The 19,462-nt window shown below is 41.6% G+C and overlaps 1 protein-coding gene across 2 annotated transcripts; it reads right to left on the bottom strand.

Annotated features, from left to right (window-relative positions):
• Positions 1–1,019: 1,019 nt before the first annotated feature.
• LOC149838656 (BTB/POZ domain-containing protein At5g66560-like) lies at positions 1,020–4,781 on the bottom strand. Of its 2 annotated transcripts, XM_090007757.1 has the most exons (5): positions 4,585–4,781; positions 4,435–4,504; positions 3,075–4,322; positions 1,491–2,067; positions 1,020–1,228 (listed from the first exon to the last, which is right to left on the bottom strand). In XM_090007757.1, exons 1-4 carry the CDS (start codon positions 4,620–4,622, stop codon positions 1,495–1,497), a joined length of 1,929 nt encoding a protein of 642 aa, XP_089863883.1. In that variant the 5' UTR covers positions 4,623–4,781; the 3' UTR covers positions 1,020–1,228; positions 1,491–1,494. The 2 variants fall into 2 exon arrangements, with proteins under 2 accessions (XP_089863883.1, XP_089863882.1); XM_090007756.1 differs by lacking the exon at positions 1,020–1,228 and having other exon boundaries at positions 1,355–2,067.
• Between the last annotated feature and the right edge of the window lie 14,681 nt (positions 4,782–19,462).

The raw sequence follows: 19,462 nt of genomic DNA on the forward strand, positions 1-19,462 counted from the left end.
CCGCAGATGGCTGCCGTTGGGAACCGACGGTGGTCGAAGGAGGCTATAGATGGGCACTGACAGTGGTGGCCGCAGAAGGCTGCCTGATGGCCAACGATGGAAACAGGGGTTTGGGATGGAATGTTGAGATAAGCCAAGACACCACAGATGGCAGACGTGTGGATCACGATGGAGTGCTGAGAGAAGCTAAGAGACCTCAGATGGCCGACGCTGGAGTGTTGAGAGAGGCCAATAAACCTCAGATGGCCGACGATGGCTCAACGACTAGATTTTTTCGAGGGAGAGAGCGTTGGTGAGAGATGCCGGTCGGAGAGAGGGGCTGGTCACGGAGGACGCCGGTTGGAGAGAGGAGCAGGTCACGGAAAACGCCGGCCGGCAGAGGAGAGGCAGGAAGCTCAGGCGACGCTGGAGTGGTGAGAGAGAGAGAGCAAACTGGTTAGGGCTAATAATAAAAGAGAAAAAAAACAGGTGTTGTAGTCACGAGTATCACTCATAGGATTTTGAAAGGTACTAACTTGTCTGATCGAGAATGACAGCTTACTAATGCATTTTTTTCTCAACAAACCTGTAATCTCTTATACTTGTCGACATAATAAAATTTTCTTCAAACTCTCCCCGTGAATATAGATGGTTTCACCAAACCATATAAATTGTATGCTTGATTGTTTTCTTGTTCGTCATTAGATCGTGTGTTTACACCATAATGCCAATCTGCGATTTTCTGAAAATATGGCGAGATTTATGAAAAAACATAAATACTGCAATTTAAATGCGATATTTACATTTTAAATGGCTATTTATCATGAAAAAACCGTGTATTTTTATTTTTAAAATTATTTTTATTAATATTTTTTTATAAAAACTATTTTTTATATCTTTTAATTTATTTTTTATTGCCAAGATTTTGCCAACAAAAAGCGAGATTTATAAAAAAATTTCAAACCATCGCGAGTTTCTAAAACGAGATTTTGCCGTTTTTAACGTTTGTCACTGGTTTACACACTTCTCACGCCCACATATAACACAACAAAATCAATTAAGCTTGGGAAAATAAAAGAGCTCACACAAGATCAGGTTCAAGGTTCCTAATCTTTGGACAAAATCGGGTGTCATCCATCAAGACTGCAGGGCATTGGGCCAGCAAGACTATCGTTGTCAAAGTTGGACCATCTTTCTTGTAGTTTGGATCTAGCGGTAGAATGAGATAGCTGGATGGGCAGAAGTCATCCTATTTTGCCAAAAAAAAAAAAAGTATTAGGGTTGCTACTCCAATGCAGCTACCAAGATAGAGTGTGGTATGGGCAAAGGGAATTTCAGTTGATGAAATGCCCCAGAGGATCAGAAAGAAGAGAGAGAAACATGAAAATGATTTTTTTTTCTAAACTGCAGACTTGAGGGAAAAAGAATATCTAAAGATGATAAATTACATATACATAATAGAAGAATTATGGTTGCTCAAGGGCATGTGGAAAATGGGGTTAGAACAATACCACATCACGAGAGCGATGAGCTCCGGTGGTGGTGGCCCCCTTTCTTGGCTTCCACCCATGCTCTTTCGTGTGAGTCACACACTTGAGTCTTGAACTTGCACCCAAACTTCTTAGTGAAGGAGTTCCATCCACCATTGCCACCAATTTCAGCATCACCACCAACATTGCCGCCCTTGCTGGTCTTATCGAACTTCCGGATAGCGCGCCTCATCTTAGAGCATTCGTGCTCCAGCTCGTGCACTCGAGCTCTCATACCGTCCATGTCGAGGCGGAGGACCTGATTGTTCCTATATGTAGTCTGCCATGGTTGTGCGGCAGGGGATTGGCCCAGGAACCCGATGTGGTCTTGGAGGCGAGAAGGCTGGCCTGAATCTGGTATCGACATGTCGGGAGCTACAAAGGAGCCGGTGATGGCGCGACGCAGCTGGAGCTGCTCGAAGAAGAGAACTTGTACTACAACCCGGAGAGGAAGCCTCTCGTTCTGCGCAGCATGGGTGCATGCTTCGAGTGTGAGCTTTTGGCAATCCATTATGCTGCATATCTTCTCCCGGTCGTCGTCTGAAATCCAGGGATGTGCCTAATGACATTTTCAGTAACTCGAAGAGTTAGCTAATTTTACACATCAATGATGATTAATTCATGCCAAGAAGCATAATTGATGCGACTTATCACAGTACAACAACCAGCAGGTATCGACTCAAGATCCCATATGAAGCAGTGAGTAGAAGTTAGAACTGCACATGATCTGTTTTCAATCCATTGTGAATTTCAGCTCAACTTCAGTTCTGATTGGGGAATGAAGCAAAGGCAACAACAAGAAAAAACATTGGGAAACCCCAATAGTGACCAATCAATAAGACTCGGAACACAGAAACTTGATAAACTTAGTCGTTTTTGGCTGCATTCTCAGAAATCAGGAGATCCTCAGAGATTACCCATCGAAAAGGGCACTCACCATCTTAGGAAATTTGCGACTTCAGCACTTGTAGCTTGCTGATACAAACTAACGCATTTGATTTTGATCTGTCGGCATTTCTTGTTCACCCAGTTGAACCAACAACCAGACACACAAGCAACTCGGCCTACAGTCCAACCCAGCAGGTGGGTTTCAAGCACCAAGAACTAATAGTTCATAACCTGAGTCTGACCTACTTGGGGCAGATCATGTTGGGCTATGGCCTGGTGCCCACTTCTCCAGTCCGGCCAGACTACACCGAATCACCTTTCCTACATGCTATTAGTGCCCCCATGGTTGCCTCTGCGTGGAAGAAAAGTGCCACACAGAGCAGACCCGAAATATGCACCAAGCCATACTTCATGAGCTTATTCACCCTCCCCTTAAGAATGGGAGCAGGGGCACACAGTAACACTCCACTAGAAATGCAACCAACAACTCAATAATTGAGTTTGATCTGCACTGTAGTGAACATTGAAGAGAGAAAACCAGACAAACCATAGCTGGAAATCAGCCTGAGCCATCCCAACTTATGCCGGTAAAGAGAGCATCGATTCGAGTGGGAAAACCACACCATGGTCCGCAACAGACGTCTGAGAAAGCAGATAACTGGGTTCTTGAATCTTTACCTTGAGGTAGACATCGATGGCGCGATACAGTCCATCGTCGTAAATCCTGAAGTGGTCCGGAAGCGCCACGGCGAGGTTGTAGAACTTCTCCGACTTCAAATTCCCGTCGGAAGCGATCTCTGCGAGGTACCCGTCCATCAATTTTCCGACCACCATCCCTGGCGAATTCCCGAACCTCCTCTCCTCTTCCTCATCCTCACCTTCCTCCTCTTCCTCTCCGTCCGCACCACCGCACCCCTCGAGGAAGTAGCCAAGAATCCTCTCCACGCAATCGATGTCGTAGAGGGTCTCGATGAGGTAGGAGAAGCTCGGCAGCAGCAGGTCGTCCAGCGTCGCCTGGTCCAGCTGCCCGGCGATCTTTCTCTCCAGCGTTGTCCGGCACGACTCCGACGCGCTCAGGATGTTCGCCGTCCGGAGCAGCCCGAACAGAAGCCTCGTCGTCGTGGTCGAGCTGCTGCTCTTCCTCACCAGCATATGGCTCACCACCGTCTCCAGCAGCTCCCTCTGATCGTCCTCCGTCGCGACGGAAACGGAGTGCGAGGACGGCACCCTGTTCCGCCGCGACAGGCCCGGAATGAACTTCTTGGCGTAGCACACCAGAGACCCTTCGATGCTCTCGGCGCACAAGTCGCGAGCTTTCATGGCGGAGATGACCCTCTTGTAGAAGGGTAGCCCCAGAAAGGTGAGCTCATCGTACCACCAGTCGAACCTCACCGGATCCCGGTGCCGGAGGCCTGTCTCGATCCCGTTCCAGAGGATGCTGCCGCCAGGGCTCGCAATCAGATCGCCCGACGCCGCCGATGGGTCGGCGCCGGCCTTGGTGGCGATGGCGTCGACGCACCGCCTGGTGATGCCGAGATCCTCGGCCTCTGGCATGAGCCGCTCGCACGAGCTCAGAGTCCTGACGGCGTCCCTGAGGCTCCGGAGCACCGTCTGGTTAAGGAACGCCTCCGTCCTGGCGACGAGGTTGCCGTTGCCGTGCTCCTCCGTCATCTCGAGGTACTCCGCCGCGCAGCGGAGCGGGGCGACGTTCGACGCCGTGAGCTCGACCTTGACGCCGTAGCAGAACTTCGCGGCGACGTCGAACGCCTCGGATCCGCCGGGGAACGCCGGAAGGCTGAGGAAGTAGCACGCCTCCTCCTCCTCCTCCTCGTCTCCCTCTCCCTCTCCCTCTCCCTCTCTGTGCGTCGATACCTCCTGCTCCATGATCATCCTGTGTAGCTTCCCGCTCCTCGACAACAACGGGAACTAGAAAAGGAAAACAAACCAAAGAAGGAACGAAAGAGGAAGAAAAGGTGAGGTCTTTACGAAGAAGAAGAAAAGGGGATGGCGAAAAACAGCGAAGATTTAGTGAACGGACCTTGTGTAGATGAAAGGCCATGTCTTCCACCTCTACTACAACGTCGCTAGGCAGCCCGGTGGTGCAGAACCTGAGAGAAAAACGAAGAATCGAAACTTATTCACAGATTCTACTCAAATTTTAGGGGTTAAGAAATGGGTTTGCTCTCACCATGCTTGGCCCTTCGACCCGTGCTTGTCCGACGCCATTTCCTTCACCAAAACCGAGCCTCCACCCGAGCTCAGCAGCCAACGTAGAGAAGAGCGTGACGACCGGAATTGTCAACCTGAGCCATCCCTCCTCCCGATCCACACCACCCAGCGGCAGATCTCCGTTGCATATTCCGCTTAGAGCAAATAAGGTGGAGACTTTTTGGGATGGAGACGCAAAGAGAGAGAGAGAGAGAGACCCTTCACAAAGACTCAAGACGAGCGTCTACCGAAGCCACACAACTCACGTGAGACTCAAACTCTAGCAGTGAAGCACAAGAGAGAGAGAGAGAGAGAGAGAGAGAGAGAGAGAGAGAGAGACTAATAATGGCTAGTCTTCATACGATGGCAAACTCGTAGTTCAAGAGGAATGCGATGAGGAGACTAAACGTCTAGGCATCATCACACAACGGCTGCTCGTCGTTGTTCAAGAGGGGTCTGATGAGGAGAAGCGGAGAGAAGAGTTTGAGGGGCAGCGAGAGACAAAAAAGGAAGGGTCGGAGTCGGACAGAGCAAACTTCCAAAATGGATGTATAGTTCCCCTTTTTTTGCCTCTTGCGACTCTTTTAGGAATTTTAGTCTTGTGAATAATAGTATGAGAGCAGGGGTATCAAGGACCCGACCCGTACCCAATCTTATAGGGTCAGGTTTGGTGATAAATAAGAAGGCGGGATGAGAATCCGGGTCAGAACTGAAGAGTCCGATTAATATATGAAACCCGGTATAATTTGGAAAATTTCACACCAGACTCGGGCCCAACAAGAGTTTCAACTAAGATCCAACAATCTTTCAATGTAAAAATGTTAATTTATGGAAAATTTCTTTTTTATCCTTGTTATTTATGTAAATTTCGTAAACATGCTTTCCTGGTTCAACGAATTGCCAAAGCGACTCCACAGACTAAATGAGTAAGATTTGAACTTAGCGCGAATTTTGTATGGAAGATGTATTTTGTATTGGAGTAGTACAAACCAATGCTGTCAGTGTGTATCGGCCGATACGCATACGCATCGTATGGGCAGAATTTTGATACGCTGCAGGCCAGAATCTGCTATTTTTTAATATATATAAAAAATACCAAAAAATAAAAATTTAATATTATTTTTTTTTAATAATTTTAACAGGGGAGTAGTGACTCGCTTTTTATGGATGCCAACGAATTGGCTTTTATCTGATATCAGACCCAATTCAATCTCGTTTAGTTGTATTTGGTAAGCCAAAACCATATCCAATTATAATTGGATACATATATGGTTTTGATTTTATGCTATTGAATAGAATAAATATTTGAATTTGACTAATATCCAAATCTGTTACATATAAAAAAAAAGCAAATCTGGTATGAGCTATTTATCATTTGAATCAAAATCAAAATCTGAATCCATTTAGCCAACAAGCGATTTGTTGAATGTGGTATTGGCCACATCCGATGCGAACCAAACTGTTTACATCCCTACCAGTCTTGGAAGCTTCCAACAAACACTTTGTAGCTTCTGCTAAACGAATACAAATCCAATAAAAAAACTATTAATATGAATATGAAAATAGTCTAACCACATAACTCCAATTCATCAATCATGGCATTCAAGTTCTATTCAAAAGATCCATATTCCTATATGATACATCATCGGATCTATATTACAAATCCAATCAAAATCTATCCCAGCTTTCCTATTAAAAGAAAAGAAAAGTTTCAAAAATGCACCTAAAGTTTTAGCAATAACAAAAAATACGCAAGTTTTTTATATTGTTAAAAAACAATCGTTAACTTCTGCTCCATTAATTAAGAGCACATTTCTGTCAATCTAGCTTACTTCATCACTAGCTCAATTTGAGTCAACAGGTTAGAGTTACTGATTTACCTTCAAAATAAACTTTTTCAAAAACATGGTAATCATAGCACGGAAATAAGCCGTGAGTTTTTTTAATTACGTGCCATCGACAATATCAAAAACTTAAGTGTTCTTTTCATAATCTCTCAAAGTTTAAGTGGGGATTTGAATTTTTCCAAAAAAGAAAACAAGAGGTTGTTTGGGATAAAGGAATCCGTGGAATCATGAAAATGAAATGCATGCTCCAAATCCTTTCCAAAGAAAGATTTGGCAATTCTCTATGTGGAGGAATCCAAAACAAGCATAGAGAAGGAACTGATTGACTTGGATTCTTTTTCTATTTTCATGGTTCTACCAAATTCACCCCAAGCAACTAAGGATGTCTATGGGTCGGGTATGAACCAATTTTGACCCATACTAGATCCATTAGGTTCGAGGTTAGGTGTGATTAACTACCTAGGTTTGACTCATGATGTCCGATTAGCATACAAAATCAGGTGTGGTTTATGAAATTTCATCCTTAAGACTTGGGTCCAACTTGAGTTCACAATTTTTTAGTGTACATGCTATATCCAATAGGGTCAAGGTTAGGCGCCATCAACTGTCTAGGTTGGACTGATCATGATACCCTATGAGCACACAAAATCAGGTATGCTTTATGAAATTTCATCCTTAAGACTTGGGTCCAACATGAGTTCACAAACTCTGTGCGTACAAAATATAAATATTATTACCCAAAAAAACATAAATATTATTTTACTGACTATGGATTGGATCTGGTTTATGTAATGCTTAAGGGATTTAGGTATGTTTTTGCCTGTGGTAGGCCCGAGTTTAGACTCGGTACGACACTTCTTAGTTGGATTTGAGTATGGACCCAACCAATTCTGGCAGAGATAGGACCCGTCGGCACGCCTACAAACAACCTAATGTAGGAATTGAAAACCTTGTTTCTCCATAACTACCTCAATTCCCACCAGTTCCTTTATGTTTCCTGGAAACATGAAACCCCGAACAAGGTGCTGCCTAACAAAAGAATTACTCATAATTTCTCTCATATTAATTTCCATTGCATTTCTTACAAAAAGTTTCCATCAACTCATCTCAAATACCACCTCCGAAACCAGAACCTGAAAGAATTGGAAACAACTACAGAAAAAAATCCCAAATTCCTTCAGTTCTCTTGTTTTGTAATCATTTGTGGATTTCTTTTCTTGCAAATGCTAGATTCTGTTCAAACATTCAACTAGTTGGTTTTAAGAGTATTCAGTAAAACTGTAAGAATTGGAAGCCTAAATCTTATAGTAAACCAATTCTTATAGTTTGTTGCTCTTCACTAGTAACTGACTAACTAAGAAGAAGAAGCAAGGATGATTCAGTTTTAACGACGAGGGATCGAAGCAGGTTATATGTTCCCCCCCCCCCCCCCCCCCGAACAGGGCAGTTAGCTACATCTCATGATCGGGGGTCCCAAAGAGCACCACGTATGTAAGCATGTGCGTCTCGTATCCCCATGTTTGTCAGCATTAATTAGCGTTGGAGTTTGATGCGATTGCAAAAACTTAAGTACCCTCTCCTCCATTGGTGCAAAAAAAAAGACGGTTCTTGAAAAGAAGTGGTTGTAAAGACTTAAGTGCCCCGAAGATGATTATTTAAGACTCAGTCTCTGCACTACAGGATTATCCGAGAAAGATATCTCCCCTGGAGGAGGCCATGAACATCAACCCTTTCACACTCTCTCTCCCTTCTATTTCTGCTTCTATGCACATCCAACAGAAGATCTTACATTGCTCCATCAAGCACCGACTGACCTGCACATTTACTGTTGTGGAGCCTGATTCAGAGTTTTTACCCTGCGATCAGAGGCAGGTTTTCTTTTGATACCCTGCACTTCATGAATATGTCCATCATAATCAACAACGTTCACTACTGACTTGTTGAAGATAATGTTTACGCTTCGGCGCAACTTCTCGGGAGTGTCAAGCGAGACATGATTTTGACCTGCGTTGTTCGATCCCATTATCTTCGGCTGGTATTCATTCGCTGCAACAGACTTAATGCGAATTAACTCCACGTTTTCAAGTAACTCCGTTGCAGTTTTTCTCACACATGCATAGCCTTCTTCGCTTCTCGATGCCAAATCAGCAACATGCATGAATGACCTACACAGTTGTTGGTAACGGGAGGCTATGTGGCACTTCTCGTCAACACCATATTTACTCGCATTGTCCATAACGAGCATTTCAATCTTCGCGCGTCTCGTCCATCTTCGCATTACGTAAGACTCAGGTATTTCTTGTATCTTCTCTTGATTGAGTGCCTTTAATGCATGACAGCATAGGATACCTTTGAATTCATACATTTTGCACGAACATTCTACCCTTCCGTTGTCGACATTGTACGTGACATGCGCTTCTCGCCTTTCCTGATGCTTTTCGTCCTGATAAAAAATATGGTATTTGTGCATATTCTCGGTTTGCACCAGTTCTTCTATTTTGCAATTCATGACATGCAACACCTCTTTCTTGATCCATTCAAATACAGTTAGTGTATACAGAGCTGCAGGTCGCATCAATATTTTCATGCCAAAAGTTAGAGGTCGTGTATTGAAGCATTTCACGTCTTGTTCAAGCTCATTCTGTCTTAGACCGTCTACAAATAATTCATATTGTTCCATGAAACGAAACATTGTTAAACATGAATACAGGGTTTTCTTCAGCGTGGCATGCATAGATTCGGCTCTTTGTGTGCTTATCATACCTGCACAAAAGTATTGTCTTCCATATGCCAATGCCCACTTCTCTTTTTCTGCATATAAATTTTGTAACCACAGACAGTCAGCAAGGTCGTATGTCTTAATCATTTTGTCCCAATCTGACTTAAATGTGACCTTGTCTACGCTATGAAGTGCACACCTTGTAAAATGTTTGTCAAACCCTGTATTCTGATTAAATATGTGTCCTATGTTCTTTGCTGCATTTTGAAAGATATGCCACAAACACAGGCGATAATGTGCATCTGGCCACACATGAAGCACTGCAGCCGCAATTGCGTGATCACCATCTGTAAGTACAGTTTCAGGATGCTTCCCGTTCATTGCCTGTGTAAATACTCTGAACAACCACTCAAAGGTTTTCTTGGTCTGGTCATACACAAAAGCACCGCCTAATATACAACTTTGTGCATGATGGTTCACTCCCAAAAACTGCGCAAATGGCCACTATTCAGTGTTAATCTTTACTGTAGTATCAAACACAAGCACATCATTGAAGCATTCATAATCTAATCTAGACCTTGAATCTGACCAAAACATATTCACGGCATATCCATCTGCGTCCACTTGCATTGCACTAAAGAAACCATGTTCATTGCTTGATTTATTCTGTAAGTAACGAACCAAACAACATATTTCTTCGTTCTTCATGTTATCTGTCCTCTTCCTGCTCAAGTGGTTTCTAAGATCCAAAGGTGTGAATGTCACATTTTCGCGATCACCATCAATGCAGGTAAAAAATTTGTATGTCTTCCTTGGTGCAATGCCGGCGCTATCGGCTATTTCAGCCATTGCAGCATGAGCTACAGTTACTTTACGATGTGACCTTAGCATAGGAGTCATAAATGATGCAGATAAATCATGATTATGATCACTGATTAAAGTACGCACGACAAATTTCCCATTCAGATGTCTTCTCAAAACCAATCTCGCCTGACATCCACATCTTGATTCTGGCGTGCTCCTAGTTGGATTTTCCATTGATTTCTTCCAACCTTGCTTGGAATAGACATATGTCTTTCTAACCAAGACACCCTGTGCATTTTTTGACCAAGAAAACCTTCTCACACTGAAGCCAACTTTTAAGGCATAATCATTGTAAAATTTATATGCATCTTCTTCGTTATTAAAATGCATTCCTTCTACAGGAACATAGTCAAGTGCAATTCCATGTACATTCCCAGTTCCTACGATTTTATTAATTGTACTGACATCAAAATCAGGATCATTATTGAATTGCATTTCTTCTCCTGGAACATTGAAGTCAGGTGTACTTCCGTGTACATTCCCGGTGCATACACTTTTATTATGTGCGCTGTCATGGTAGTCTACCTCATCATTGAATTGCATTTCTTCCACTGGAACATTCAAGTCAATAGTGGGTCTAATGCTTGCACCCTTCTTTTCATCTGCATCGTTAGTGCAGATGTTCAATTCTTCAGTTGGGTCATAAGTATAGATATTCAATTCTCCAGATCTTTCTATTGATTGAGCTACATCGTCTTTATTACAACCTGATGATGAGCTCAATAATGTTTTAAACAATATATCAATTTGTGTTTGCAGTAACATGGCAAACAAGTCGATATTATCTCACAAAAATGAGAGTTTGTTACTAATACAGCTGTTTGAGATACAATGCATATGATGAGTGACTGTAGGATACCTGATGGGGTAGAGGCCCTTCCTAGCATCTGCAAACAAGCGTTCTTGTCAACAGGTCCCAGCGTCTTACAAATATCGATAAGTTTCCAACCTTCGTAAGAACAAGATCTACCTGCAATAACAAAAAAAAGCCTTAATGACACACAAGACGACATGCCTTCTTCATCGATAGCATGATGTTGGGAAGCTACTCACGCCGCCTTGATGGAACTGGTTGGAATGTTTGTGCATCATTGCTTTCTTCCTTAATGCCTAACAACAACGACAAATAAAAGAAGACAGTGAAATGTTTTGTAAGCAATATATCAATTTCCGTTAGCAAGCGGCATAGGTTTACTACGATTTAATCAGGATGCATATAAGAACGGATACCACTAGGGTTACGCAAGTCAAAGCAACGATTTAATGAATGAAAGTATCAAAGCAAGTGCGGTTTGATGTTTGCTTATGCTGAGCATCGACGTGTCGCTTACCATGCCAATAAAATAAACATGTCGTACATGTGTGTTGACGATAACGCTCTCATAATATCCACGAGGCTCTAAAGCGAGTTCAATAGAAGTCGCTGAGAGAGCAACGATATGCATGCGAAAATCGCCCCGCCATGCGTGTCAAGATGTGTTTCTGCACCCAAACGTTTTCAAAGTCTGTGTACAAATATCTTACAAATACATATTACAAAACATATAATATCTTACAAAACGATATGTATAGCGATTTGTCAGATATTGAAAATCGATACGGCAGTTCGGTATTTATAACTTATAACTCGACGATACAAAAACATACTATCTAAAAGGTCGATAAATATATCGCACAATAAATTACAAATCGATAAGGAAGAACTTGAACATAATAGCAAACAAATCGATATTAACTAACAAAAATGTATCTCACAAAAACGAGAGTCTGTTACTAATACAGCGGTTTGCGATACAATGCATATGATGAGTGACTGTAGGATACCTGATGGGGTAGAGGCCCTTCCTAGCATCTGCAAACAAGCGTTCTTGTCAACAGGTCCCAGCGTCTTACAAATATCGATAAGTTTCCAACCTTCGTAATAACAAGATCTACCTGCAATAACCAAACAATGCCTTAATGGCACACAAGACGACATGCCTTCTTCATCGATAGCATGATGAGATGAAAAGCTACTCACGGTGCCTTAATGGCACTGGTTGGAATGTTTGTGAATCATTGCTTTCTTCCATGATGCCTAACGACAGCAGAAATGAAGAGAAGACACTGAAATGTTTTGTAACACAAGGCAGGCACGAGAAGGCGACAGTGTGTTGTACAACAGGATAAAAAACAAGGCGGAAAGCTCGACTGGAGACGAAGGCAAAGTTTGCGTTGATAATGGGAGCAACTGTTACAGCAGATGGCGCAGGCGAACGTCTCCACTTTAAATGGTTAACATCAAACTTTCTGGATTGAGGACTTTTTTGTCCTTTTCCCCACCCGTCGTTTCACAACTTTTGAATGAAGGATATTTTTGTCATTTCCTCAAACCGTCATTTCAGGGCAAGAAAAGCAAGTAAGGGTGATTAAGTCTTTGCAACAGCACCAGAGTCCGATGCAAAGTTATGTCAACATACACAGGAATACGAGCCCCATGTGCATGAATACGTGGCGCTCATTCGATCCCCCGAACACGGACGTGGGATTCAGTGAATCATCGGGGGCGAACATACACAACCCTCCCACGAGGGATAGATCCAACAATTATAGATATATATCCCAAGTGAGATGAGCAGTGGTTATCACATGGCAACATGATCGCAAGCCATTCTGTCATATAATGTGATTTATTATTGTTAATGATAGATTAATGTGATTTAAAATGGTATTGAATGGATGTTTAGATGAAGATTTTTTTTGGGGTGAGATCGAGTGTTTCGTGTCATTTTATTATGGCCCCCACCTTATGGAAGGAAGGGAGAGTCTTATGTTGATTGTGTGAAGCTCTACAAGTTTGACGCTTTTGATATTATATTGCCTACAATCGATATCACGGAGGGTTGATAATACTGAGTTTCATCATATCGTCTACTTCTCTCTTTTACATTTTTGCCATTCTTTGTTTCTTGCCCCTTGGATTTAGACTGGAGAGCTATGAAACCACCCCCTCTCTCTCTCCACCCATGTGGGTCCTCACTAGGATTGTGTATTGGGTTTGTATCTAGGACTAAACTGGACTTAACCATTAGAAAAATGAAACTCGCTTCTTTTCAAGATTAGATAAACCAGACTTGATTCATGTACGACTATTGCAAAACATATTTAAAGTATTCGGGATCCTGGTACAACGACATCTATTGGCTTGGATTTATAAGAAAATGACATTCCAGATTCTTTAGTAGACTCGATAGCTAACCAAGGACCAAATCAAGTGGAGCATACCTAGGGGTGTCAATGGGTCAAGTTTGACCCAGTGTCGGCCGGTACCAAACCCTATAGGGTCAGAGTTTGGTGGTAAAGAAGAAGGTCCGATTAAAATTTAGGTCAGGCCCAAACAGTCCAATTAATTGATGGAGTTGGGTATGGTTTGTGAAATTTCATACCAGACCCAAGTTCTGATTAAGATCCATGATTTTTCATTGTAATATATATATATATATATATATATATATATATATATATATTGACTGGGTAATCCTTATAGAACCCAGACATGGTTTTCTTTATGGTGGACCGATTAGACCTAGGTGTGAAAACTATACCTCACCTCAAAGTCAAATCTAGGTCTGATCCATTCACACCCTAAGCATACCATATGTAGGTTCAGATGATAGACTCAACATCCTATTTAAGATCCAACTTGAGTACTGAATCTCACGTTATATTAGCTTCCAATATGGAAAGTTCTAAGGATAATAAGACTTTGCTTGATAAACCTCCTCTAACAAATGTATTTCAAGACTCTAAGGTGATAGGAAATTGTAAAGTCAAATTCAATCATGGTTGTAATAAGAAGAGGTTCTAAACCTCCCTCATGTAACTTCTATATAAAGCAAGAGGGTACTTTCCTCTCAACGTCAATTTAATTAGAAAGAGAGAGAGAGGTTTTCCATGGATGGTCTTCGGACTCAGGGCTGCAAGGTTTTGTTCTTTCGGTGGTGAGGTTTTGTTATGTCATGCACATGAAATTGCAATACACTTCAAGGCATGCAAGGCTAAGGCAAAGTTTGTGCCTCTTTCGGAAGTGATAGCTACTATGGGATGGTTATGCACTAATCGAAATGAACTACATGGAATGCACATTTGGAAATATGCTTGATCAACTTTTGCTAGGTAGCTGCGCACGGGGTGGTGTGTAGGGCTAATGAAAATGATTCAGCACATGGAAAGATGTTGGTACGTGGCCTTTGGCCGTTAAGCTGGCTAACTTGGTGTGTCGCGGGTTTGTGAAGCATTCTATGCCCATGATAGAGTGATAGAAAGGCTTGCAGTGGTAGGGAAGAATTGTCGCGCCACACTAGCTTATTGAAAAAAGTAAGCCAGTGACAAATTAGCATAAGAGCAGAAAGAGTCACAGAGACCTTGTTCTTCATTATGTGTGACATTGATGAGGACAATGATGGTTTATCTTTGTTACGTAATTTTGTGCAGCTGAAGTGTGGTTGATCAAGCAAGAAGCAAGATGTTGGCAGGATGGTATGGGACATCCTGTTGATGATCAGAAGAAGTGTATGGTTGTTGTTCAGTTGGCTAAGGAAATATAGATAAACCAAAGATTCCTACCAGTTATGTGTTAGGCTCACAGGTGGAGTGTGACATTTGCCTTGTGCATGCAGAGAATGCACGTTGGATTCAGATGGATGGATTTGCACTTTTGAGTATGAGAGACTCAATTAAATTTCTAGATACTCTTCCAAGATTATAGGTTAGCGGAGTGCCCACGTTAAGTAGATTGCTCATTGTTTTTGTCCCTTGAGTTGGAAGATCCTTAAATGAATTGCGTGTGCAGAAAAAGTTATTAATTGTGGCTCGTTGGTTCCTGCAGAAACATTTTGCTGACTCTAAGAGAGAGTTACAACATGCTGGTTTCGGGAGTGAAGTTCCAACGTTGGGCCAAATGTGCCCATGTGAGGACAAATGCTGAGGAAGACGCTTTGAAGGACCACTTTGGAGTGATATGCAAGAAGGTGTCCCTCACTTGAGGAGTAGTTTGGACCATTAGAAAACTGTAAGTTATTTCTTAAGGGAGTTGATTTTCTTGCGGCACGCATTGGTGGTCGTCTTTCTCTGCGAGGACCACGAAGGGTTTGGAATTGCACTTGTTGGGGTTGGAAGGCACCCCAGCCATGAGTATAAAGATGATAAGTTTGTCATGCGGGCGAGGATGACCTGTTTGTGTTTGAGACTACACTGGGGTCTCACAAGTAGAGAATGCTCGATGTTGATAAAGCAGAAAATTGTTGTCTAAGTGATCGAAGATGCGTTAAGAAATGAGACTTGAAGTGTTAAAGGCTACGACGATGGTGAATGTAAACTAGAACAACTTAAGTAGGCTAAAGAAGAAGATTAAACCAAAGATAAGCATTGAGAAAAACAGTCATATAAGTGAAGACTGTGTTCTTACTTGCACCAGCATTGTCGAGGACGACAATGGTTTTGGGTGGGGGAGAATGTCCCAGGCCGATCTTTCAGAATAAGGTATGTGCAGTATGAAGCTCTATTTAGTAGAAAATGCATTGAGTGTAGGAACACGCAGTATGTGTTTGCTTGATTGGTGACGTGCAGTAGTAGCACGATATCTGATAGAAATTGGTATCATCGTTAGTGCATTGCTGAATCAAAATCAAAATCATTTGAATCAAAATAAAAATTAGAATGCATTTAGCCAACAAGCGATTTGTTGAATGTGGTATTGGCCACATCCGATGCGAACCAAACTCTTTACATCCCTACCAGTCTTGGAAGCTTCCAACAAACACTTTGTAGCTTCTGCAAAACGAATACAAATCCAATAAACAACTATTAATATGAATCTGAAAAGAGACTTGGCATTCAAGTTCTATTCAAAGATCCATATTTATATTACAAATCCAATCAAAATCTATCACAGCTTTCCTATTAAAAAAAAAGAAAAGTTTCACATTGCACATAAAGTTTTAGCAATAATAAAAAACACGCAAGTTTTTTATATTGTTAAAAAACAATCGTAAACTTCTGCACCATTAACTCAATTTGAGTCAACAGGTTAGAGTTACTGATTTACCTTCAAAATAAACTTTTCCAAAAAAAGTTTTCAAAAACACACATAAGGTTTGGGAAATGATTAAGAGCACACTTAAGATTTGGTAATAATATCACGGAAGTAAGTGTCATCGACAACATAAAAAACATAAGTGTTCTTTTCATTATCTCTCAAAGTTTAAGTGGGGATTTGAATTTTCCCCAAAAAGAAAACAAGAGGTTGTTTGGGATAAAGGAATCCGTGGAATCATGAAAATGAAATGCATGCTCCAAATCGTTTTCAAAGAAAGATTTGGCAATTCTCTATGTGGAGGAATCCAAAACAAGCATAGAGAAGGAACTACAACAACAACAACAACAACAACTACGCCTTCATCCCAAAACAATTGGGGTCAGCGATATGAACCAAAAAAGAAATTCATTTTGGGTCTTCCACATGAATCCTTTTCCTCCAATCATTTCTATCCAACGCCATGTCCTCGGTGAGGTTCAAAGCATTCATATCCTTTCCTATCATCTCCATCCAAGTCTTCCTAGGCCTACCCCGACCTCTTTTAACTAATATATTTTCCCATTTCTCCAACCTTCTAACTGGAGCATCATTAGGCCTTCGCCGAATATGTCCAAACCACCGTAAACGATTCTCTCGCATCTTATTTTCAATGGGTGCAACACCTACCTTCTTACGTATCTCTTCGTTCCGAATCTTATCTTTTATTGTATTTCCACACATCCATCTAAGCATCCGCATCTCAGCTACACTCATTTTTTGAATATGATGTCTCTTGGCAGCCCAACATTCCGTACCATATAGTAAAGCGGGTCTAATAGTCGTCCTATAAAACTTTCCCTTCAACCGCAATGGCATTCTACGATCGCACAGCACTCCAGTAGCACTTTTCCATTTCATCCACCCAACCTTTATCCTATGATTTACATCTCCATCAATTTCTCCATACTTTTGAATGATGGATCCCAAATATTTGAAATAATCATTCACCGGTATATCTTGCTCACCAAGCTTCACTACACTCCCATCACTACTTCGTTGCTTACTAAACCGACATTCCATATATTCAGTCTTACTCTTACTCAACTTAAAACCTCTAGCTTCCAATGTCTGTCTCCATAATTCTAACTTAGCATTAACCCCAGCTCTAGACTCATCAATCAAAACAATATCATCAGCAAACAACATACACCACGGTACATTTTCTTGAATTGATCTCGTAAGCTCATCCATCACTATCGCAAATAGGAAAGGGCTTAAAGCAGATCCTTGATGTAAAGCATAGAGAAGGAACTGATTGACTTAAATTCTTTTTCTATTTTCAAGGTTCTTCCAAATTCACCCCAAACAACTAAGGATGTCTATGTGTCGGGTATGAACCAATCTTGACCCAAACTAGATCCATTAGATTCGAGGTTAGGTGTGATTAATTATCTAGGTTGTACTCAAGATGTCCCATTAGCATACAAAATCAGGTATGGTTTATGAAATTTCATCCTTAAGACTTGGGTCCAACATGAGTTCACAAATTCTGTGTACAAAATATAAATATTATTACCGAACAAAAATGAATATTATTTTACTGACTTTGGATTGGATCTGGTTTATGTAATGCTTAAGGGATTTAGGTATGTTTTTGCCTGTGGTAGGGCCGAGTTTAGACTCAGTACCGACACTTCTTAGTTGGATTTGAGTATGGACCCAACCAATTCTGGCAGAGATTGGACCCGTCGGCACGCCTACAAACAACCTAGCCAATGTAGGAATTGAAAACCTTGTTTCTCCATAACTACCTCAATTCCCACCAGTTCCTTTATGTTTCATAGTTCGGAAACATGAAACCTCAAACAAGGTGCTGCCTAACAAAAGAATTACTCATAATTTTTCTCATATTAATTTCCATTGCATTTCTTACAAAAAGTTTCCATCAACTCATCTCAAATACCACCTCCGAAACCAGAACCTGAAAGAATTGGAAACAACTACCGAAAAAACTCCCAAATTCCTTCAGTTCTCTTGTTTTGTAATCATTTGTGGATTTCTTTTCTTGCAAAAGCTAGATTCTGTTCAAACATTCAACTAGCTGGTTTTAAGAGTATTCAGTAAAACTGTAAGAATTGGAAGCCTAAACCATTGGAGGAACCAAAAATAAAAAAATAAACAAAATCCCTCCAAAACATATTTTCTCAATTTGCCACAAGTATTTTCTCACAAACATATATTTATTAACTCTCAAGTTAGCGAGGCGTTTATACAAATGGCAGCAATGCAGGCATGAATGGCTTAATTTCTAGGTTTTACGATTAGTCAGCCTGTTGCTCCTAAAAATTATTTAGTGTGCCTGATTCCATCACATGAACAAACAAGCGAAAAACGAGATCTTGGTTTTGTTTTCTTCTTATTCATGACCTTGACAAAATGAAGCTAGTACGTGGTTCATTCAGTGAGAGAAAGAGAGGGTATATGAGAGAGAGGATATATATGAAACAAACACATTGCCCAGAGAGAGAGAGAGAGACGGGTAGGCTAACTAGCTATTACTTGTTATTATTGATAGGGATGAGTTGTGATCATCTCATTCTTTCTAGATTTGACGATCACACAAAACAAACACACACAGATGGGTTGGAAAAATCACACTAGGGACGCACAATCAGATCATGAGCATGAGGAGATCAGGCTCTCCCCTGCTCAGTTGTTGCTGCAGAGGAGATTGATGAGTACTTGAGTGGGCCTGGTGGCCAGTTATTAGGTGCAGGCGGGAAGAGTGTGTCACTAAAATCGTAATATTCACAGATCGCCCAGCACCTCATGGAGTTGTTCACCGTACCGAGCCAATTGTTTTCCAAGTTCCAATTGTGCTTCATGAACCAAAAACAGTCGCGGAAGCAGCCTCGCATCCACATGTAAGAGGGAGGATTCTTCAAGTCAATACCCCAAGGGATCTTATTGATCAATTGAAGGATCTTATACCACCAACCATGAAACCATGCCCAGTCTGGGTGGACCTCCACATTCGCCTCCGCTCTCTGCGCCAACAACACCATCGCCACTCCCACCGCCACTAGCAGCACCGCCAATGCCTTCTTATCTGAACCAGCCATTCTCTTGATCCGGCCCGATCGCTTCTCTCTCTCTCTTGATCCCTCACTTCTTCTGATTGAGAGTGATTTGAAAGAGGCCACCTCCCACCCCTTCTTATAGTTTGTTTCTCTTCACTAGTAACAGACTAATTAAGAAGAAGAAGAAGCAAGGATGATTCATTACTAACGAAGAGGGATAGATCCAACAGTTTTATATATATATATATATATATATATATATATATATATATATATATATATATATATATATA

The sequence above is a fragment of the Nuphar pumila genome, chromosome 5 (assembly GCF_984573655.1).
Source record: "Nuphar pumila chromosome 5, dmNupPumi1.hap1.1, whole genome shotgun sequence".
NCBI classification, from domain to species: domain Eukaryota; kingdom Viridiplantae; phylum Streptophyta; class Magnoliopsida; order Nymphaeales; family Nymphaeaceae; genus Nuphar; species Nuphar pumila.

Coding starts and splice junctions, on each gene's coding strand:
- LOC149838656 (XM_090007757.1), bottom strand. CDS start 4,622: ATGGCGTCGGACAAGCACGGGTCGAAGGGCCAAGCATG. Junction 4,505..4,584: donor GGGTCGAAGGGCCAAGCATG/GTGAGAGCAAAC, acceptor TTTTTCTCTCAG/GTTCTGCACCACCGGGCTGC. Junction 4,323..4,434: donor TGGCCTTTCATCTACACAAG/GTCCGTTCACTA, acceptor TTCCTTTTCTAG/TTCCCGTTGTTGTCGAGGAG.